The sequence below is a fragment of the Puma concolor genome, chromosome E3, assembly GCF_028749965.1.
Source record: "Puma concolor isolate L17-30 chromosome E3, mPumCon1.1.hap2, whole genome shotgun sequence".
Taxonomy (NCBI): domain Eukaryota; kingdom Metazoa; phylum Chordata; class Mammalia; order Carnivora; family Felidae; genus Puma; species Puma concolor.
In genome coordinates this window covers 1,919,721-1,940,336 of record NC_141682.1, presented here as the reverse complement: position 1 = coordinate 1,940,336, position 20,616 = coordinate 1,919,721, and the positions used below count along the sequence as shown (strand labels likewise).

Below are 20,616 nucleotides of genomic sequence, written 5' to 3'. Positions count from 1 at the left end.
TTACAAGAACCTCCCGGTTCTCCGACTGACAGTGACTCATTTCACGTCCTGGATCCGTGCTGCCACGGGACCAAGCCAGGGTTGGGAGACACCCCCCCCCCCCCCCGCTTCGATGGGAGAACTTCATCCGTGCTGGGCGAGTCAGGAAGGCTCATGGGGGACATCGCTGCAGGGACCAGCAGGACTTGTGTCCCTGAGGCTGGTGGCCATCTTGGGTTTGGGTCAGCCTGTTCATTCGCAGGGCTCCGTGCCCGCAGAGCAGTGTCTGTGTCCCGCCGCTGGGGCCCGGCATGATAGAGGGAGGCGCCAGGGCCCGAGACGGCAGGCTCCAGGAGCTATAGGAGGGGTGGGGGGGAGGGGGGACCCGGCCCCGGAGGCTGCAGGGAGCTCGCCTTCCTGAGCCACCGTCTGAGTCAGTCTCTCGCAGGCGGCCGTGTCCCCAGCCTGACCCGGGCTTGACCTGCTGCACTTGCCTGGCCATCTGCTCTGAGCCGACCGGGATGGTCTGGACTGTTCTGTGCGTGTCCCGGGACCTGGTCCTGCCCGCCTCCACTCACTCCCGGCATCTCCCGGTGTTTGTTGCTTCTGCAGCTTTATGCCAGCTGCTGGCCGTGTCCCCTCGGCTGTGTCCTCCTCCTGGCCGTGTCCCTCTGGCTGTGTCCCTGGCCGTGTCCCTGGCCGTGTCCCCTGCCATGTCCCCCTGGCTGTCCTGCTTCCTCGGCAGAGCCATGGAGGAGACAGGCCTTCGCTGCAGGAGAGCAGATCCGCTGGCTGGCCGGTGGTGCTTGGTGCCCGTGTTGTCTTCTCCCGTGTCAAAGCGACGTCCTCATCATCTTTGTGTGTCCAGTGCGTGGCCTGGAGCGAGCACGCCGAGTCTGCGAGCAGGTCGTGAGGTTGATTTGGGTCTCGTGTCTGTAGCCGGGGCCAGACCCAAATCAACCTCACGACCTGCTCCTGAGTGTCCCGAGCACCGGGGTGATCGCGGCAGCTTATTGACGCATGCTTACGCGGCCTTACGGCCAGCCGGGCGCCGTTCTGACAGCTGTGCAGACGTGAGCTCCCGGAGCCCTGTGGCGTGGCCCCGTCGGCGCCTGGCCTTACTCTTCAGGAGGCAGAGGCCTGGGTTCCGGCGGGTTCCAGCTCCAGTGACTTTGCGGCCACCGCACGCCTCTGCCTGGGCCTCCGGGACTCCTGTCCCTCATGTCCCTGACCGCGCTGACCCACGTTAGCACAGACTGAAGGGCCGTCGGACGCCCTGGGAGTGGCTGTGTCGGGCCCCCCACCCACGCCGTGGCCAGCGCACCTTGCCGGCGCGTTGCCCGGCAGCCGCCCAGATTCACTGCTGGGTGCTGGCTCCCGGGGGCGAGCGCCTGGGCCGGCTCAGTGGGAGCTGCGGAGTTGGTTTTGGGAGAAGGGCTCGATGAAGCCTCTTTAGAATTTAGCGTCGAGCTGACCTGGGGGGCACAGGGCCACCCCCAAGAGCAGAGTCCCCAGCAGGCGCTTCAGGGCCGGAGGGCTCTGGGTGAGTGAGGGACGCGGAGCTGGCCGCCGCGCCCCGAGGGCTGCCTGGGGGCAGGGCGGCATGTGGGCGTGGGGCCCTCTGCCCGTGCCACACTGGCTCGTCTGTCCCCCGAGGCCTAGCGTGTGGGCGTCCAGACTCCAGCCCTGGGTCCCCTCCTCCCCACGGTGCTGCTCCACGCTGGGCCCCGGTAGGGGCCAGCTCGAGGCTGTCCGCCTTTGGCCGCCGCAGTCCTGTCTTCGGATGAGGCTCCTGAGGGAGAGAAGGGGTCACGCACCCCGGGCTGGACAACTTTAAACACGTCTGTGTCCCGACACCGTATTTGTCAGGTCCCGCGAGTATCTGAGTCCCGCTTCTGGGCGCCCTTCTGACTCTCTGCACGCGTGTCTTCACTTAGGCCCCCTCATGCGGCTTCCTTTGCCTTCCTGTCGCCCCCGTGCCGCTCCCGCCCCCTGGAATGTGTTTTCTGTCCCTCAGGGCCGAGCCCTCCCTCAGCTCGAGTTGAACGTCCTCTGCTTCCCCTTCATCGGGACACGTCACGTTCCCATTCCACATTCACTTGTGGGCCTGTGACCGTCACCATGGCTGTCATCCTTGTTGTGGGCCCGTTTTCGGTCACGCCGCAGCCACTGAACTCCGAGCGCTCCCGTGTGCCCGGCTGTGCTCGCGGCTGTACCCGGACCGTCCCTCTTAGCCCTCGCGGCAGACCCTGCTGCCGGGGTCGTCGCCATGACTCAGATGAGGGGACAGGTGCAGTGGCGGCCGGGCCGCAGGCCTGTGGGCACCGTGAGGCCTGCTCACGCCAGCCGGCCTGCATGGACGTCGCGGTGCCACGGGGCCAGGCCCTGGACTTGGTTGTAAAGTATTTGCTGAGTGACGGGATGTGGACGTGGGGGCAGGCAGTTTGCAACCCGCCCACCCCCTCTCCCCGAGCGGGGGCCCCTCTCCCCGAGCAGGGCCCGGTCTTTTTGGTTCCTCCAGGCTTGCAAAGACCTAACGAGGTTGGTGATCTATTACCTCACGGGGATCCGTCTGTGTTTTGGGGACGGGGGTCCGAGAAGATGGTCTCCTAGCCTAGGAAATAAATGTCTGCTTGTGTTATTTCTGGCTCTTAATCGGATCGTTCCCAAAAGGAGAAGGAAACTCCCCAGTGCGGGGGGAACGCTTCAGCCTGTTCCTGTCTGGACCACGGAGACGTGCTGTCAAAGTCCCCAGAGCCCCAGCCTGTGGAAGGGCTGACCCTTCGGTTATTTCCCTCGTCAGTGTTGTCTTAGATACCCTCGTGTCTTCTGTCCCGCGTGAGGGTGGAGGTCGCAGGTCGGGCCTCCCGGCAGAGTCCTCTGCCCTGCGCTGCTGACGCTCTGTGCTGCCGACTTCCGGTTCGCAGCCTCTGGCCTCCCGGCCTTCTCTTGAGTTTGGTTTATCGTTTCCATCACTCGCACGTTGCTGTTCTCCCAGCTGGTGGCCCAGGTTCACCACGAGGCCCACCGGGCCCCTTGCGGGGTCAGGGACGCCAGAGAAGGCTGGCGCTCCCCTGGAGGAGAGGGAAGGCCCCGCAGCCCCAGCCCACAAAGCTGAGGCATGGTGAGGGTCTCTAACAGCCACACATAGAAATTGGTTTTTTATCTTTATTTTTTTTATTTTTTATTTTTTTGTTAAAAAAATTTTTTTTAACGTTTATTTATTTTTGAGACAGAGACAGAGCATGAACAGAGGAGGGTCAGAGAGAGAGGGAGACACAGAATCTGAAACGGGCTCCGGGCTCCGAGCTGTCAGCACAGAGCCCGACGCGGGGCTCGAACTCACGGACCGTGAGATCATGACCTGAGCCGAAGTCGGCTGCTTAACTGACTGAGCCACCCAGGCGCCCAGGTTTTTTATCTTTAAAAGCCACGCGGCCCCTTCCAGCGGGGGGCGTCTTCCGCGACAGACCTTCTCACGCTCGGCCCGGTTCTAAGTAAGACGTTTTTGTATTGTTTGAACGTCTCGAGCCTCGGCAGTGACCTTCTCTGGCTTAGGTCTTTCTCAGCTGGCAGTTCCTGTCGTGTCCGCATTGAGCGATTTCGCTCCTGACCGTATCAGTGAGTCTGCCATGTCCTCACTGGCTGCTGTGGTTCCTCTCCGAGCACTTGCCGCACACCTTGCAGGCGTGTCCCTGGGGAGCCGGGTAGACGTGGTCCTGCCCTTGGCACCCACCGTCCTTTGCGGAGGCTTGGGCAGCCTGGGCTCTGTGACAGTCAGGGTCTGGCCACTGCTTCCTTCACCGTGGAGAGGCCCCCGGGTCCACGGCCTGTGGGGGAAGCTCGCACGACGGCCATGGCGGCCCTGCTCCTCTGGAGCCAGACTTGTCTTGCGCCTTCCCGACTGGGGAGTGTGGGAACTCGGGTGTCCTGGGGCCCACGGTAAGCCCCACCTGGAAGAGCGGCCTCAGTGGAAGGCGTTCTGTGGCAAGGCCTTTTCCTCTTCAATGTCGCCGAGGTCGCCCGTGGCGACGTGGAGGGGTCCAGAGCCCGCAGAACCGTGGCCACGTGTCTGCTACGTGCACGCGTTTTCTGGAGGGGGGTTTGCCCTCGTGGGATTTTCCTGGACTTTCTAACACCCCCACCCCCTGTCTCAACGACTGCTCCCCGGAGGAGGCGGCCTCACAGCCTCAGCCAGCCCCTAGACCCACGGAAGCACGTGGACACCTCCCACGTGTTCCCAGGATGGGCCGCCCACCGTGTGTGGCTGGGTCTGGGGCGGCAGAGACCACGCTGGGCTGCTGGCGCCCCTCTGCACCCAGGTGGTGCACATTGCCCAGACTGCCTCCAGACCCGGGTGACTTTCAGCTTGTTTTCGGGTTTTTTCCCTCTAAAACCCTGGATTTCTCCAGGTCTGTCTCTTGGGCCTTCCTGCCTCCACTCACCACGAGCCCATCACCTGCTGCCGGGCCGCCCTGGCTGGTCTCTCCCACCCCAGGACGCTCCCACAGCCTGTTCCCTGGGTGGGTGGGGTGCAGGGGTCCCTAGAATCTTCTTAGCAAATGTGCTGGCGTAGGGAATGGCGCTGTAGCGTGAAGTCCTGCTTGCACACTTCTTCCGGTGGGGCTTCTTTTCTCTGGGGTGCAGGCGTGTCCCAGCTCGGGTGACCAGCTGTGCTTGCCAGGAAGTTCCCCGGGAGAGCCACCGGTGGCTGCCGTGGCCTGCCTGGCCTGTCAGGTCAGGTGCGTCCCTCCAGACGGAGCGGAACGTAACCAGGGCGGTCTGTTTCGGCCCCTCCCGCGCCTCCCCAGGAAGAAGCAGCCACTACAGGGACCTTCCTGGATGTGTGACGGGTCCAGAACTGAGCAGAAAGGTGGCCTTTGGCCAGGATTCCCACTCTGACCTCAGTGTCGTCTCTTCTCTGGGACACCTGAGGTACCTGCCCAGACTGAGCTCTGGGGAGAGTCCCTGGGATGCACTGGGCCTTGGTCCCGTCAGTACCACCTGTGGTCCGTGGCCCAGGCGGACGGACCCTCCCGTGCCCTGGCCTGGGGGTGCACGCATCCTTCCTCTCACGCTCCACAGTGCCAGGTTCACTGGGATCGTGTCAAGGTGGGGCACACTTCTCTGCTCTTCCTGCTGGCTAGTGCTTTGTGGAACTGGGTAAGGCCCTGGGATCAAACTGTGTCTTCCCAAATGAAACTGAAATACGCGGTCTCTATTTAAAGGTTATGCTGCACTAGTGAGCCGGCCGTGAGTGCCATTAGCATTAAAGTTTCATGACTCTTTGGAGCTGTGAGTGAGTGTGGCAAGCCAGGCCTCCTCTCCAAGAGGGAGGGACCTTGTCACCAGAGGAGACAGGCAGGTCAGAGGCTGGTCTGCTGAGCCCGGCGCTTGGGCAGCTCCGCCAGGGAGCCACGCGTCCTGTTCTCTGCTCTCGTCTGTTTCTGTTCAGGGCAGCGATCCCTTAGAGAGTTCTACCTGTCGGTGTTCGTCGGTCCCCCCCGCCCTGTAGGTCTCATGCTCGGAGGTGAGTTCTGTGCCCAAGGCCACACTCTGGTTCTCAGAGATCAACAACATTGATGAGTCTCAGCCAGACTAACCAGAAGGAAGGGAGTGAAGGTGCAGGTGACCAACATCAGGAATGAGAGAGGAGACGTAACACTTGTTTTCTTGGTGGGTGTGAGGTGCGTCTCATTGTCGTTTGGGTTTGCATCTGCCTAATGGCTAGTGACGTGGAGCTGTTCCTCCCACGCTTGTTGGCCATTTGTGTATTTTCTTCGGAAAAATGCCTGTTCAGATCCTTTACCCATTTTCAAACTGGGTCGTCTGGCTTTTTGTTGAGCAATACGAGTTCTGCACGGCTCGTCTTACGTCGTGTATACTGGGTTCTCATCGGGTCATTTGTGAATTGTCTTCTGCCTCTCGAGCGTGTCCTTGGGTGCACACAGGGTTTGGATTTTATCCGTTTTGTCTATTTTTTTCTTTTGTCATTGATGCTCTCGGTCATGCCTAAGAAACTGTTGCCACATTCAGGGTCGCAAAGATTTACTCCTGTGTTTCCTTCTAAGGGTTCTGTAGTTTTAGTTCTTTAACTGAGGTTTTAATCCTCTTGAGTTGATTTTTGAAGGTGGTGTGAGGTTGGGGTCTGCCTTCATGGTTTTGTGCGTGGACATCCGGTGGCCCCAGGACTGTTCTCTCCCCCACCGAAAGAGAGATGCTTGGGTTTCCTTCTGGATTCCGGTTCGGTTCTCTTGACTTACAGGTCTGTCCTTTCTCAGTACCACACTGTTTTGGTTCCTGTCACTTGTGGTAAGGTTTGAAACTGGTAAATGTGCATTTTCCAGCGTTTTTCTTCTTTTTCAGAATTAACTTGGCTGTTGGGATCTTTTGTAATCTCATATAATTTTTACTATCAGCTTCCCAATTCCTGCAAAAAAAGACAGGATTTTAACAGGGATTGCGTTGAATCTGTGGATCACTTTGAGGAGAATTGCCGTCTTAACAACATTGAATTTTCCAGCCCATGAACACACAGCGTCTTTCCATTTATTTACGTTTGCTGGGATCTCTGTTAGCAGTGTTTATGGTTTTCAGCATGCACGTCTTTCTTCCTTGGTTAAACTTATTCATAAGTTTTTATTCTCTTTGATGCTGTTGTGAATGGAATTGCTTTCTTAACGTTTTTGTTGATTGTTCACTGCTAGCGTGCAGATACACTGCTGGTGTTTGTGCGTTGGTCTTGTTTCCTGCCACTTTGCCGAATTCTTTTAACTCCAGCAGTTTTTGTCAGTTCCGTAGCGTTTGCAATTTATGAGATCTTGGTCATCTGTGAATAGAGATAGCTTTACTTTTTCCTTTCCAATTTGATGCCTTTTGTTTCTTGTCGTTGCCCGACTGCTCTGGCTGGAGCTCCAGTGCAATGTTGAATAGCAGTGGTGGAAGCGGGCGTCCTTGCCTTGTTCCTGATCTTACGAGGAAGCTTCGGTCTTGCATCGTAGCGTATGATGTTTGCTGTGCGTGTTAGTGAATGCCCACTGTCAGGTTGGGGAAGTTGCCTTCCACTCCTGGTTTGTTATTTTTATAACGAAAGGGCGTTGGATTTTTGCCAACTGGTGTTTTGCCTCAGTTGAGATGATCATGTGGCTTTTTCTTCCTTCTGTTAATGCGGTGTGTGCTGCATTCACTGATTTTTCTATGTTGAACCATTCTTGCATTCCTGGCTTAGAGCCCACTTGGTCGTGGTGTCTGACCCTCTCAGATGCTGCCGGTTGGTTAGCTGCTGTCTTGTTGAGAGCTTCTCGGGCTGTGTTCATAAGGATTATCGGTCTCAGCCTTCTCTGGCTGTGGTATCACGGTTATGTTGGCCTCATAAAATAAGCTGAGAAGCGTTCTGTCCTCTTCAGCTTCTTAGAAGACTTTGGGAATTCTGTGTTACTTTACATGTTTGCTAGCATTCACCAGTAAAGCTGTCTGTTCCTGGGAATTTCTTTGTTGGGCGATCCTCAGTTACTAATTGAGCCTCCTTACTCATCACAGGCCTGTTCAGATTTTCCATTTCTTCTTGAGTCAGTTTTGGTAGTTTGTGTGTTTCTAGGAGTTTGTCTGAGTCATCTAGTTGTCCTAGGGCTGTCTTACCGTCCTCGCTTCCCAGGGTCGGCGTCTTACCGTCCTCGCTTCCCGGGGTCTGTATCTTACCGTCCTTACTTCCTAAGGTCAGTAGCGGGGACTCTGCTCCCCCTTTCGGTCTAGCTAAAGGTGGGCGGTTTCTTTTACTTCTTGTCTCACTGGCCATGTTTGTTCCTTTCAGGACTTGAAGGAGGTTTTCCCCACTCGCCTCTGACTCGCCTTGTTTCCCTCAGGCCCCTGTCGCCAGCCCCGGGGTCCTCGTGTAACTTGGCTTTTCTGGTGGTTTCGTGATCACTGATCACTGCTTGGAGGAATTTGATGACGACGTGCCTCTGTGTCCTTCTTGTACCTTCCTTTGTTCCTTGTGCTTGGGCTTTCTTGCGTTCTTTAGCTCTGTGGACTTCCTGCCCTCGTCCTTTGGAAAGGCCTCCTTTGGGCCGCGTCCGGTTACCCACATTTCGGATGCTGGGACTTATCCCATGGCTCACATGTGCTCTTTTCCTTCTGAATCATTCCTGCTGCTGTGTCTCCAAGCTCCCTGGACTAGTCTTCACTGGAGTGACCCGTGCATTTTTAGCTCAGATGTTGCTGTTTGCAACCCTGAAAAGTTTGCCTGTGGTTTCCTCTTCTCTCCTTGTCTATACCTTATATTTAAAAGTATGGAGTTCAGTTATATTGACTGTTTACAGTCATTCTGTGCCAAGTCTAACACCTGTGTTGGGGGGATGCTGGATGCCTGTGTATTCTTGTGAAGATCCTTCCAGCTTCCTTCGTTCAGGAACGTGGCAAAGGTCCTTAGAAATGGCCCGATCTGCCAGGTGGCACTTTGATGACATTCCAGGCTGACCCAGAGCAGCACTTGTTCTAGGGCTAATTATCTCCAGCTCTGGGTCTTGGCCTCCCTGGGTGCTCTGCCTGCTACCCTGGGAGTTAGGCGCTTTGGAGCCCAGCTGGACAGGTAATTCCCTCTTGTCCCTCGTGATGGTTCAATCCTCGATCTGAGGTCTTTCCTCTCCTGTATACGCCGGTCAGGGTTCTGCTGCGCGCTTGTGGGGGCCCCCTGCACACTCCCTGCAGTGTGGAGTCTGGCTGCCGTGGTCTCCCCGCCCTCCTGGGTCTGCCTCCCCTGCCCGGGCTGTGCCGTGTCCCGGACTCCCTGAAGACGGTGAGCCGGGATGGCCACCGGGCCTGCCTCGTGTTTCCCAGCCTTCCACTTTCCCAGCGGCGGCCCCGGCCGCGGGGTCCCGTGGCCCAGCTGTTCACCCCAGCCTGTTGTGCACCTGGCCTCCTGAGAGCACGGGTCATTTCTTCCAGAAGGTGCCGGGGAGAGTGTTTTTGGTTTAGAGCCTCCCATGACACATGCAAGAAACCACAGTTTGTGGTCTGAGGGGTGGCTTCACGCCGGGGCCTTCATCTTATCGTCCGGGGCTGGGGTCAGCTTACACTTTGTGCCCAGGCCTGGTCAGGGGGTCTTCCCTGCTGCCGTTGCTGTGGTGATGGGACCTCGATCTCCTGACTGTGGCCCCAGGTCTCATCCTGGCTGCCGGATGCTAAGCAACCCACGGACCTGGCCCGCAGTCTCTGCCAGGGTAGGGGCCGGGGAGCACCCGAGGCAGCCTGGGCGGATTTGCCCTTGGGAGGGCTTGGGACGTGAGTCTTGGTCTCTGGGAACTCGGGTAGGTAGTAGGTTTCTGATCCCTTTTGGGGGGCGAGCGGCCTTTGTTGTGTTCATCTCCATCTCGGTAAGGGGATTTTCACGTCTCTATAAATATTCCACTAACATCTGCAGGCTCCTCGTACGAGGAGCGGTGGCTTTTAGAAGTGGTGTGGCCTTCTGAGACCGTGTCCTGTCCCGTGTCCTCCTCTCTCCTCCACACCACAGACCTGCCTGCTTCTCCCCTTCTTCCCACACCTGACTCTGACGGGGTTTGGTGGCCAGTTGCCGGTGTGGAGTTCGGACCGCGTGGGGTCCACGCGGACGTCCCGTCCGGGGTGGCTCCAGCTTGTGCTTGTCTTCCTGACTTCAGTGAGCGGGATCCCTGACGTTAGGATCTTTGTAGTTGATCTCCCACGTCTCCGTGTCCTCGATGCCTCTGTGACTTCGTGCGAGCTGTTCCCGCCACGTGGCGCTCCCCCACCCGGAGCGCTCCTCTCCTCGAACCCGGGTGGACAGGCGGCATGTGTCTGCGTCCAGCTGCGCCCAAGGTAGTGGTGTGGTTTCTCAGCAGGTGCAACTTCCCACCCGTGTGGACTTGGTTAACATTCAGGCCCAGAGTCGTCCCACGACCGGCCCACCACGGGGTGGGGGCGGTTAGGGCGCCCCTTCCACAAGAGCCTTCTCTTGGGTCGTCGCTTCTTGGCCGTCTGGGGCTCGGAGGTTGCTGGGGGTGGGGGTGGTCCTGCGGACACAGGTCCTGGGAATCACCCCCACCCCGTGCAGGGGCAGGTGCCGCTCCTGCCACGGGGCGTGGGCTTTACGGAGACGGAACACGTAGACACACGGCTGGTTTGTTGATCTTCGGAAGGTTTTGCTTCCTGTCGCGACCTGGTCACTGGTCTGTCACTGGTCTGTCAGCAGCACCCTTGACAGCAGGTGAATTGTACGGCCCCTTCCCCACCCGCGCACTCGGAAACGCCGACACTCACCGGCAGCCTGGGAATCCGGTAACGGGGAGACTGGAGGAACGTAACCCAGAAGACTGCGTCTCACGTCCGCGTGCGCATGCGTGGAGGTGGGCGCGGAGCACGCCGCGGGCTGTGCTGGAGCTCCGGGGCCTCAGCACCACGGCAACACCGGTTCTCATGTGGCGCGCTTGCGCCGTGAACAGAGCGAGGCGTAGCCTTCCCACAGAACCCGTAGGACTCCCGCATCTGTGCTTTGTCGGGAGCGAGGGTCCCGGTTCCCAGGGCAGCCTGCCGCTTCGGCTGCTGCCCAGGCTCGGCCGCGTGTTGGAAACTGGCACTTCTGCCCGTTGCCACTGGCCTGTCTCGTGGGCAGGAAGCGCCCCAGCCTGCCGTGCTACCGCACCCCCAGCCGCCATACCCGGCTGGCACCAGTGAGAAGCTGCCCGCCCCCCCAACCCGGCCTCACTCGGTGCTGGACACGCTGGGCTGGGCCGCCTCCACCCGGGGACGCGGTCCAGAGAGCTAGCTGCCCTCTCACTCTGGGGGTGGCGAGCAGCACCCCCGCTCCCGCTCGGGCGGTGGGGAGAGCGGCCGGCCTGCCGTGGGGCTGTTGGGTAGGTGTCCCGCAGGCGGTGCGCCCTTCAGCTCTTGGGCCTCTGTCCCGGCTGGTTTGTTCCCTCGTCAGCAGGGAGGGGGCAGGCCAGGTCAGGGGCAGGAGAGCAGCCCGCTGCGGTCTCTAAGCACACGTGCTTAACCACAAGGCGGAGGTACCTGTCTGCATGCCTGTGGCCCGTGGCCGCCCGTGCACCGTGGCACTGGCGGGTGCTGCCCGCTGGGCCTTTATGCCAGGAATGTTCTGACGCCTGGTTTAGGGGACACTTCAAGCAGGTATGAGCCCCGGTTCCTGGGCTTGATCCGTGCTGGAGTGGGGGCCTGGCTCCCAGGTGTCTGTAACTGGGCCCCGAGCTCTGCTGGGGTGCCCTGACACGGGCACGAGGCCCCGAGGAGGCCCGGTCCCCTGGGCGGTGGGCGGGTGCTTCCCGGGAGCCCAGGCCCCCACAGCCCTGGCTGCGGGCAGACCAGCGGAGACCCCAGGGCAGCACTTCCTGCTGCTGCAAAGACTGCCTTTCCTTGCCTTCCAGCACTTCCCGCCGCTGTCTGCCGTCCGCACGCGTCTGCTGGCGCGCAGTACTGTGCTGGTGGCGCCTTGAGCGGGTGCCCTCCCTGCGGTTTGGGCTCAGGGCCTGCAGCTGGTGAAGAGGCGGAGAGCCCAGCCCCGCCTGAACGCAAGCCGGGACCCCGGAGCGGGACGGTGGCGACACCTCAACGCGCTCAGTAGTTCGGGGGGCACGGTTCGGTGCCGCCGGTCCCTGCCAGGGTCCGCAGGTGCTGTGGCGGCCTGGGGGGTGCGGTCTCTCCGGAACTCACTGTTCCTGGGGTGGGAGCCCGAGGGATTGGTAAACGTGCGCTTCGTGCCTCGAGGAGGGTGAGGACCTGTGGGTGGGGCGTGTGCGGGCACGTGGGCCACGAGCTGTGGTTTGCTGTCGAAAGCAAAGGCCCGACTGGGACAGCTGCTTCTTGGTGGATGCTGGCCTGGGCTCTGGGCCAATAAACGGATATTTTTAGTGTTTCCTTGCTGTTTGAGTAAGCAGCACACGTCCATGGTGTGAAGCGGAGAAAGGAAAGAAAAGGCAGGATGGTAGAGGTCGGCCGGCCTCCAGCCGGGCCAGCTCCTCCTCCTAGAGAATGTTGGTGTCCCCGGTGCCTTGCGTAAAGACAGGCGGGCTCTGGGGCGCCCGGGTGCCTCAGCCGTTTGAGCGTCCGGCTTCGGCTCATGTCGTGATCTCATGGCTCGTGAGTTTGAGCCCCGTGTCGGGCTCTGTGCGGACGGCTCAGAGTCTGGACCCTGCTTCGGATTCTGTGTCTCCCTCTCTCTCTGTCCCTCCCCAGCTCGCACTCTGTCTCTCTTTCTCTCTTAAAAATAAAGCATTTAAGACAGGCGGGCTCTGTGCAGGCCGACGTGTTCCTCACGCAGCCTGTGGCTTGAGCGTAGAGGAACGAAGGCTCTGCCACGTGCCGTCCTTTGCTTCCGGGTGAGTCGTAGGGTATGTCTGTGGGCTGGGGACAGTGGGACCTTCAGTACCCCGGTGCTCAGCGGTCCACCTCCAGGTCCCCATGCTCTTTGGGCTCCAGGTTTGCTGTGAAAATGCCAGGAACATTTACCTCCTTGGCCTCAGCGTGCTCGCCCGCAGAACCAGAAGCAGCAGCCTCGGGGCCGTGGACCAAGCGTGGCTGACCCGCGCCCCTCGGTGGCTGCGAGACGGGCACATCGGGCTTCCCCAGGGGCGCCCACCAGTCCCAGGGTGTGAGCACAGCCTGCCGGCGGCCGGGCTCCCTGGGCGTTTGAGTCGTCTGGAGCCGGCCCTGCTGCTAATTCTGCCTCTTGATGTGGACGGCGAGCCGAAGGAAGGAACGTAAATGTGTGCGTTGGCTTCAGAGGTCGGAGATGCAGAAGAGCCTCTCTGGGGGAGGCCGGTGTGGCGATGAAGTGCGGCCTGTGCGGAGGGGCTCCCTTGGGCGGTGGCAGGCCCAGGGCCTCGTCCTCATCGCGGGCGCGTGGCTCAGAGCCACGTGCTGCACCTGCAGACACCCCCTCCGGGGCGCCTCCCTTCCGAACCCCATGTGCGGGGCGGCTCGCGGAACGGCCCTCCGGAACGGCCCTCGGGGTTTTGTCGTTTGGCAAGTCTCTTAGAAGATACGATCCAGTTAGCTCTGTGTTCCTTTGTCTTAAGCTACAAATGCAGACTCTTCTCAGTGAGGCACGAAACAGGTGTTTGCAGACAGCAGTGTTAATGCATCTCCAATCGCCCCTTCTTCCGGGCCCGGGTCAGAGCAGCGTGGCTTCGCCTGTTGGCTGAAAGACAAAGGATGAACGCTTGTGCCCCCGGGAGAGCCAGGGCCGGGCCTGAGGGTGGGGAAGGGTGGGGCCCTGGGGTGCTGCCGGGACGGGGCTTCGGCTGTGGCGGGCGCTGGGCCCCCGGATGGGCATTTTCCTCTCGGGCGGCCCACTTCCTGCTCAGACCTCCAGAACAGGAGGCATCACCCCCACTCGACCGATGAGGAGATGGAGGTTGAGCCTGTGTGTGACCCGGCTGGTGCCAGCACCTCTTACCACCCTCCCACGTGAACGGGGCAGAGGGGCCCCGGCGGAGAGGCCGTGGCCTTAGAGCCAGCCGGGCTCACGGGCGGGCGGGGGGTGGAGGGCTGTTCCCCGAGGCGCCCACGGGAGCGCCGTTGACGTTCGTCGTCCGGCAACCCCTTTCAGAGCCCGACTGGTTTCCTCTTACTGATAACCGATCTGTTTACTTTCTGAAATCGGGTGCTGGGGGGGCAAATGCCGGACTGTGTTCTCCCTGGACGGCGTGCTTTCCCGTGTGTTCACCCTGCCTCCGCTCGCCGGCCCGGAGCTGCCGTCCTGGCGGAGGCCCGGCCCGCGTGCTGTCCCCAAGGCTGCACGGCACTCGGCCATGCATGCCAGGGGAGCACCAGGCGTGGACTGGCATACTGGTCACCCACATGCTCTTGTGCCCCTGCCTGCGGGCCTGGACCGTCCCCGGCGTGCCACGTCTGAGCTGGGAATTGGGTTAAGAGGTGAGCGGAGGTATACGCACCTTCAGGAGTTCCCAGGCCGGCAGGAAAACAGTCACATAGAATTACACGGTTGAAGATGGGCGGGGGCCGCCACTCCCGGTTTGGGAGGACTGCTGGACGTGGCGGCCTCTGAGGTGGGTCTGACGGGGTCCGGGGGGGGGGGGCGGTGGGGACTGAGCTGCAGACCCTGTCGTGTGTCTCGGGAGCCGGCCACTGCCCTAGACTGGGGGCTGGCAGGTGCGGGCGCTCGGAGGGCAGGCTCGGGCATCTCCGGGGGCCTCGGCATGTGTGGGCTGTGGCGGGCGGGAGGGGGTCGAGTGGGAAGCGGTTATGAGTCGAGCTTACAAGTTAAAAGGGCCTATTTTGCTTTGAACACTATAGCATAAGTCAGCATTTCTTCCTTGCTTCCTGGAAGGTGTCCAAAAGTACCAAGAAGAATGAAAGCCAAAAAAGGCAAACCTAAATTTGGGCCAAACAGAACTGCAGCTAAAAGCCAAGCCCCTTCACGGGAGGGAGCCGGCCCTCAGCAGTGGAAATAGCAGGGGCGTGCGGGGCTGAGCCAAGAATTGCAGCCGCAGGGAAAGGGCTAGAGGGGCAGCCGCAGGGAGGGGCAGGGCACCTGTTGTCTGCGCCCCGGGACAGGTGCAGCAGGTGCAGCGGCCGTGGCGGGAGGGGCCCGTCAATGCCCACAAGGCTGAGCGTCTGTCTCTGGGACAGAGAGGAAGGGCTTGCGTTTGCTCTCAGGGGAGTGCCCGTGGCTTCCCCCCGCCTGCCCCCAGCAGAGCAAAGTCGGAAGGTATGTGGAGGCCACACAGAGCCGCCTGGTCAGGATTGTCCTTTCCACAGTGAAAGTCACAGTGAAAGCAAAAGTCACCTTCCTGGTGAGTAATAAAAGCAACGTCACACAATTTTGTAAAAGGCAGAAGTTTTGTAGCAACACAGATGGTAGAAAAAGTTCTCAGGGGAAGAATGAACAACCTGACCTTGAGCAGAGGAGAGTCATCTGTGAACATTTTGCTGCGGGGCGTCCCCGGTCCCCGGAGCCCAGGTGAAACTGGAGCTACAGGGCCTGAGGGCCAGACCTGAACCCATGGGGCCAGAAGACCAAAACGCGCAAGGAGGTCAGGAGACAGGACCAGGCAGATGCCGTGGGTTCCGGTGGCGCACAGTTTACCATTTAATGGAAGTTCTTGGGAAGGGAGAAGACGGGAGAAGACCGGAGGGCGGTGGTGTTCACCCCATCGTGGCTGAAGACTAAAACATTTAAAGTTAACGTCACGCGGCCAAGGCACATGGAACCGAGGAAAGGTAAACCATAAGCTGGACGCACGTAACCCGTCGGATAATCTTGTGCGGGAGGCAGATAGGAACCGTTGGAAACCGAAAAGCACAGGGCTCGTGTCAAGAGTTACGAAAGCAACCGCGAGAACGAAAAGTACAGACGTCTCTAAGTATCAAGAATTTCACACGAAAAAGTAAACGAGATGAATAGGCCACAGATACGTCATCAGTGTTCAAAAAGCGAAAATGGGGAGAGATTTGGGAGGAAATTGTCAAGGACGCCAGCAGCAGGAGGATTTGTTTTACTTTGTAATCCCTGGTCTGTCAAGTGGGTCGAGAATAAGCGATAGAAAGATAAAATCTGTTTCATGTAAAGCCCTTAACCCCCCAAACTAAAGACACTCTTGCTATAAAGTGCTCATAGGAAACATTCACCAAAATTCACCACATATTGATAATACAGAAACCCTTCCTAAGTTCAAATAGATGTAACCAGCACACTTACCAGATCACGAGGTGAGGAATTTGAAATGGTGACCTAAACAAACAGACAGAAAAACAATAGGAACAAAAAAAAAAAAAACCAGAACCAAAACCTCCGTCTCCAACAATTCTTGGGTCGAAGCAGCAGTGAGATGCGGACGTACACGGCATCTAGAAAACACATCTCAGGGCCCGTGGGAAACAGAGCGGAGTTCAGAAGAAAACTCGTGGATTAAATATTTATATTATTGAACAGGAAAGAATGAATATAGACAGATTAAAGACCCAGCTCAAGAACTCAGAGAAGGAAAACAAAATAAACCCTAATAGAGTAAAAAGTAGGAATTTGTAAAGATCAAAGCAGAAGTTAGTAAGAAAGTGAAAAATGGCGGAAATAATAAATAAATCCAAATGCTCGTGCTCGGAAATAAAACCAGTAAAACGTATGAATTATTCACAGTTCTGGTAAAAAATTAATAGACACGTCACTATCCAAATGAGGACTAAGAATGATCGTGCAGTTTCTGGCCAGAAGGGGCGTGCAGGGGCCCCCTTCCGGTCTTGCCGGGGTGGCTGGCATCCCACAGGCGTGCCCACACCACGGTCATGGAGCCGGGCATGTGGGGCTCACGCCCTTGACCGCGTATGAACTTCACCTCGTTGGTAAAGGAAAATACAGGAAAGGAAAAAACCATCTAAAAAGAATAAATGTAAGTTGAATCATAGCTCAATTTAAATAAACTGAATTGTTTTCTAGGAAAGCACAACCTATCAGTACTGACTCCAGAAGCGATGGAGATAGAAACGTTAAAGAAAACAATTACAAAGTTGTCACAAAATAGCCGCTCCTGCCCTCCCCCAACAAAAAGAGACCGAAATCGTACGGGGCTGAGGCAGTTTTGGGGGAAATTCCGCTAGGCCTTCCGAACACGGACCCCGACCCGGAGCACGGACAGGGGAAGCTCTTTGGGGGCGAGCGACAACTGTGTTGTGTGGGCGTCACGTGTGCGTGCTGGGGCTCGGGCTGCCGATGCCGCCGTGTGTGCTGGGGCACGCCCGCGGTTTCCCCCTCACCGGCCGGCTGGCTTGGTTTTAGGACATGTGCTCCATAGTTGCCGAAAAGGCATTTGCCAGAAACCCCACGTTCAGTCTTCATAAAATAGGAACATATGGATGATTTCTCAACGTAATAAAGCGCATCTATTTCAGCCAGAAACTGACATGCCGTAAGTAGGAAGATACCAGCACCAGTTCCAGCCAAGCCCCAGACGCGTCCAGGCTTCCTGGCGTGGAGGTGCGAGCCGTCCGGCTGGGAGGAAGGGAGGCCCTGGCTTGTGCAGCTGACGGGATTGCGCGGAGACCGCCTCCTGACCGCACTGAGGGTGGGGAACAAAATTAAACAGAGATGTTAAGTCCTGCAAATACAAAAACGAGTCAGACGATACAAGGACACGCACGCACTTAGAACGGCAGCAGCACATCAGGGTAACCAGACGAGATCCCCCAGCACGCCTGCCAGCAGGGAGTGTGCGAGGCTGACTGTGCCCCCGGGGGCCGGGCGGGCGATCGTGTCCTCAGATGCTCTCTCTCCGGTCTGTGCGTTTACTGTGGTCCCGGTGTTTTCTAAAAAGTTTTTTTGTTTTGCTTTGATGGTTGAGGAGGGAGGGAGGGAGAGAGAAGGCGCCCTGGAATTCTTGTGGTCAGGACGGTGTCTGGAGATCAGAAGCAGACGCGGAAGCGGGTGAGTGACAACGTGGAATCATACACCAGCGGGGCTGTCGTGCCTTGGGGTACGTGGCGCGGGCACCTCTGGGCCCTCCCGGGGGCGGTAGGTCAGCCGGAGGAGGAACCGTCTGGGGATCCGCCTGCACGCGGGGAGCCAAGAGCTGCCTTGCCTCGGCACTGACTTCACGCCGTCAGGGGGAAGCGGCGAAACCCTCCTCCGTGGGAGACGTGTCAGCAAGAGGTGGGGCGTCCACGTGGCAGAGTTCCATGAAGCCACGAACACGAACGGAGGGGCTTTCGTGGCACTGGTTTGGAAATCTCCCCAAAATAAGCTAAGTGAGGAAACCGAAGTACAAAACAGCGTGCAGCCTGTCTTCCTGTTTTTGTAATGAGAAATCAATAAACAAGTAGGGGAAGAGACGGTTCATACTTGCCAGTGGAGGCGTGACTCAGAGCCCCGCGGCCTGGTGGCTCCCGTTGGCTGTGGGTGGCGCCTGGGTGACCGGGGTGCCTTCCGGAGGCCTCTGGGGTGCGTACCCATCGTGTCCCGCATCTGAACCTCGGATCTGAAGGCTGCGCGTGGTTCACAGCATCCAGAGCAAGGCGCAGAGGGCCTGTGACAGGTCTGGGGCCTGGACGGTGACGTCACCAGGAAGTGTCCTGTCTTGCGGCTCCAAAGCCCAGCTTTCCCTGTGGGGCGGGCAGGTAGCCGCCGTGAGTGTGCACGCCTCCTCTGCCTAAGACATCAGCAGCCCGACACACACGAGAAAGGAGACCGAGGGATCAGCCCAGGCTGGACTCAGGCCCCTTCTGCGCCTTTCCAGGACAGTCCTCGGGTCCAGCGAGGTCAGTGTGCCCGGTGGCCTGTTTGGCTGTGGCCTGAGGACAGACACACAGCGACCTCCGGTCACTGCATAAGCATGTGGGTGGCATCGGGTAGGAGCGGCGCGCCTGGCCAGTCGGGTGTGTGTGCTCCTGGGGGAGGGGCAGGAGAGGCTTTGGGACACGCCACACGTGGGACACACGGGGGACACCACTTGTCCACAGGTGTGAGCAGGCCTTGTTCCACGTGCTGGTGCCACCGAGTGGTCGCTTAGTGCCTGATCTGTGCAGGGGGACCTCAGCCCATCGGGCAGTGCCGGGCAGCCATGTGCGGAGACCCCGACCGTCCTTTCCTCTGGGGACCTCGCCGAGGCCACTGCAGCTCATGTCTGCTCTCTAATCTGCATTCAGCAGGATTGGGGTCACCCGCTTGTGTGGTGGTGTCACTCGCGACCTTGATGATGAGAATCAGGGCTTCCTACACACCGGGTGCCTCGGGCCTGAGAATTCCTAAATGAGCTGCCCCAGGAGGACCTTTCCAGGAACAACCTGGAGAAGACGTTTTCGAGAAGAGAGCACAGCAGACTGTCCCTTCGAGCTAGGAAGGCAAAAACGTGGAGACACTCTGCTCCCCCCGACCCGGCCCCGGGAGCTCTCGGTCACCCCAGTTCGGGGGCAGACATTTCAGCCACGCGGCCCAGAGGGTAGCGAGGCAGGGCCACAGTCAGTCTCACCCGGGCCACGTCATTCCCAGCCTGCACTGTGGTGGGCGCACCAGGAGGCCTCTCCCTGAAATCACCTGTCCTCCATGGAGGGCCTCCATGGAGAGTCATGTGGGGAGGTCGAGTGGCCTCCCTTTGGGGCATCAGCACAGGCCACCACAGGGAGAGGCCGTGTGGGGGCTGACTGCATGCAGGCCACGCCCTGCCAAGGTGGGGAGACTCCTGTCTGCCCTGCGCCCCCACCCCATCAGCCCCTGCGGCAGCGCTCCCCGACTGTCACCGTCACTGTCCCATTCAGGGTTCCCCGTGGTGGCTCGGAGCTTGAGACACCTGTCCGCTCACACCTTCTTTCTTTCTTCGGCTGACTCCGGTTGTCTCTCAAAGTAACAACCTGTCGGCCTCCGGGGAGGCTGTCCGCCCAACGGCTGGGTCTGGTGTGGCGCCCGCCCCTTGGCGAGCTCCACCTGAGTGGCGAGAGGTGGCGAGTCCTTGTTCTTGTGGTGTGCCCGCTGCCCCCTCGGCCACACCTCCCAGGAGAGCCCCGTGAGAGGTGAAGGCTGCCCTGCATCCTCTCCGGCCCTCCCGGCCCCTCTTAGACAGGCTGGACGCCAAGAAGTCAGGGGCACTCAGCACCCCAAGGTCTGAGGTGGCCAGAAAACCGGCTGAGCACGAATATTCCCAAAGTGGAGGCTTGAAAGCCATGTCTGGACCAGAACAGACCGTCCTGGGTGCGCCTGAGGAGCCCGAGGCCAGGCTGGGGGTCGGTTCTGGGGTCCCGCGGCCCCAGCCCACCGCGACCTGCCTCCCTCTCTTGTCACATGCCTGGTTACTGAGTGCCTGCTCTGGTCCGGGAACCGGGCGCACAGCGGTCGCAGAGGCCGCCGTGGCCGCCGTCGGGCGGCCGGGCGCAGAGCCACGTCTGCCGTGGTAAGCCACGTGGTAAGCCAGGCGGTGCCCCGAGGGACAGCCGGGCGTCGGGAGCGTCCCCGGCTGGGAGCTGCGTCCCGGGAAGGAGCGCGTGTCTGTTGTTGTCCCGGAGGTGGGTGCCGACGGGGAGGCTGTGTCTGTGTGGCTGGAGGGCCCGAGGTCCTGCTGCCCCGGGCCGCCGGGACATGGGGTGGCCCCGGAGACGGTGGCTCGGCCCCCGGCGCGCCCTCCCCCCGGAAGTCGGGTGCCGGATCTCGGGTGCGAGGGGCCCGAGGGGGAGGAGGTGGGCCGCAGCACCCCCACTGACCCGCCCGTGCTCTCTCGCTCACAGCTGGAGGTGGAGGTGAAAATGCTGCAGTGCCAGACCAGCGCCTCCGAGCGGGGCTTCCCGGTCTCCAGGGAGGAGGTGAGCTCGCTCAGGTATGTCAGCATCGTCCTCCCTCCCCTCCCCTCCCCTCCCCTCCCTGCCCCGCCCCGGCACGCTCCGCCCCACCCCGCCTCTGCACAGACACTCCCCTGCGTCCAGCACGCTGAGGGGCTCGTCCAGAGCCCAAGAGACCGCCCTGTTTCGGGAGAGAGCTACTCACAGGGCACCTCGGCGTGTCCGCCAGGCCGCCTTCAGCCCGTGTGTCCGGCCAGCTCACGACGCGGCCTGTCTTCCTCAGGGTTTCTCCATTTCTCTGGACCCCGTCCCGACACTGAACACCTCCTGGTGCCGAGCGGCGGGCCGGCCTTCCTCTCGCTCCCTGGACCGGGAGAGCCGTCCAAGGAG

General features: G+C 59.8%; 1 protein-coding gene across 8 annotated transcripts in view; it reads left to right on the top strand.

Annotated features, from left to right (window-relative positions):
• The window catches only part of MAD1L1 (mitotic arrest deficient 1 like 1), a 321,159-nt gene that overhangs the window by 185,989 nt on the left and 114,554 nt on the right, over nucleotides 1-20,616 (top strand). For 7 of the 8 annotated variants that reach the window (XM_086692890.1, XM_086692891.1, XM_086692889.1 and 4 more), the window contains one exon: nucleotides 20,176-20,264. In XM_086692890.1, coding sequence (XP_086549016.1) covers nucleotides 20,176-20,264 — 89 coding nt within the window. Of the gene's footprint in view, nucleotides 1-13,577; nucleotides 13,885-20,175; nucleotides 20,265-20,616 lie in introns of those variants that run through there. The other variant, XM_086692896.1, reaches the window with a different exon arrangement.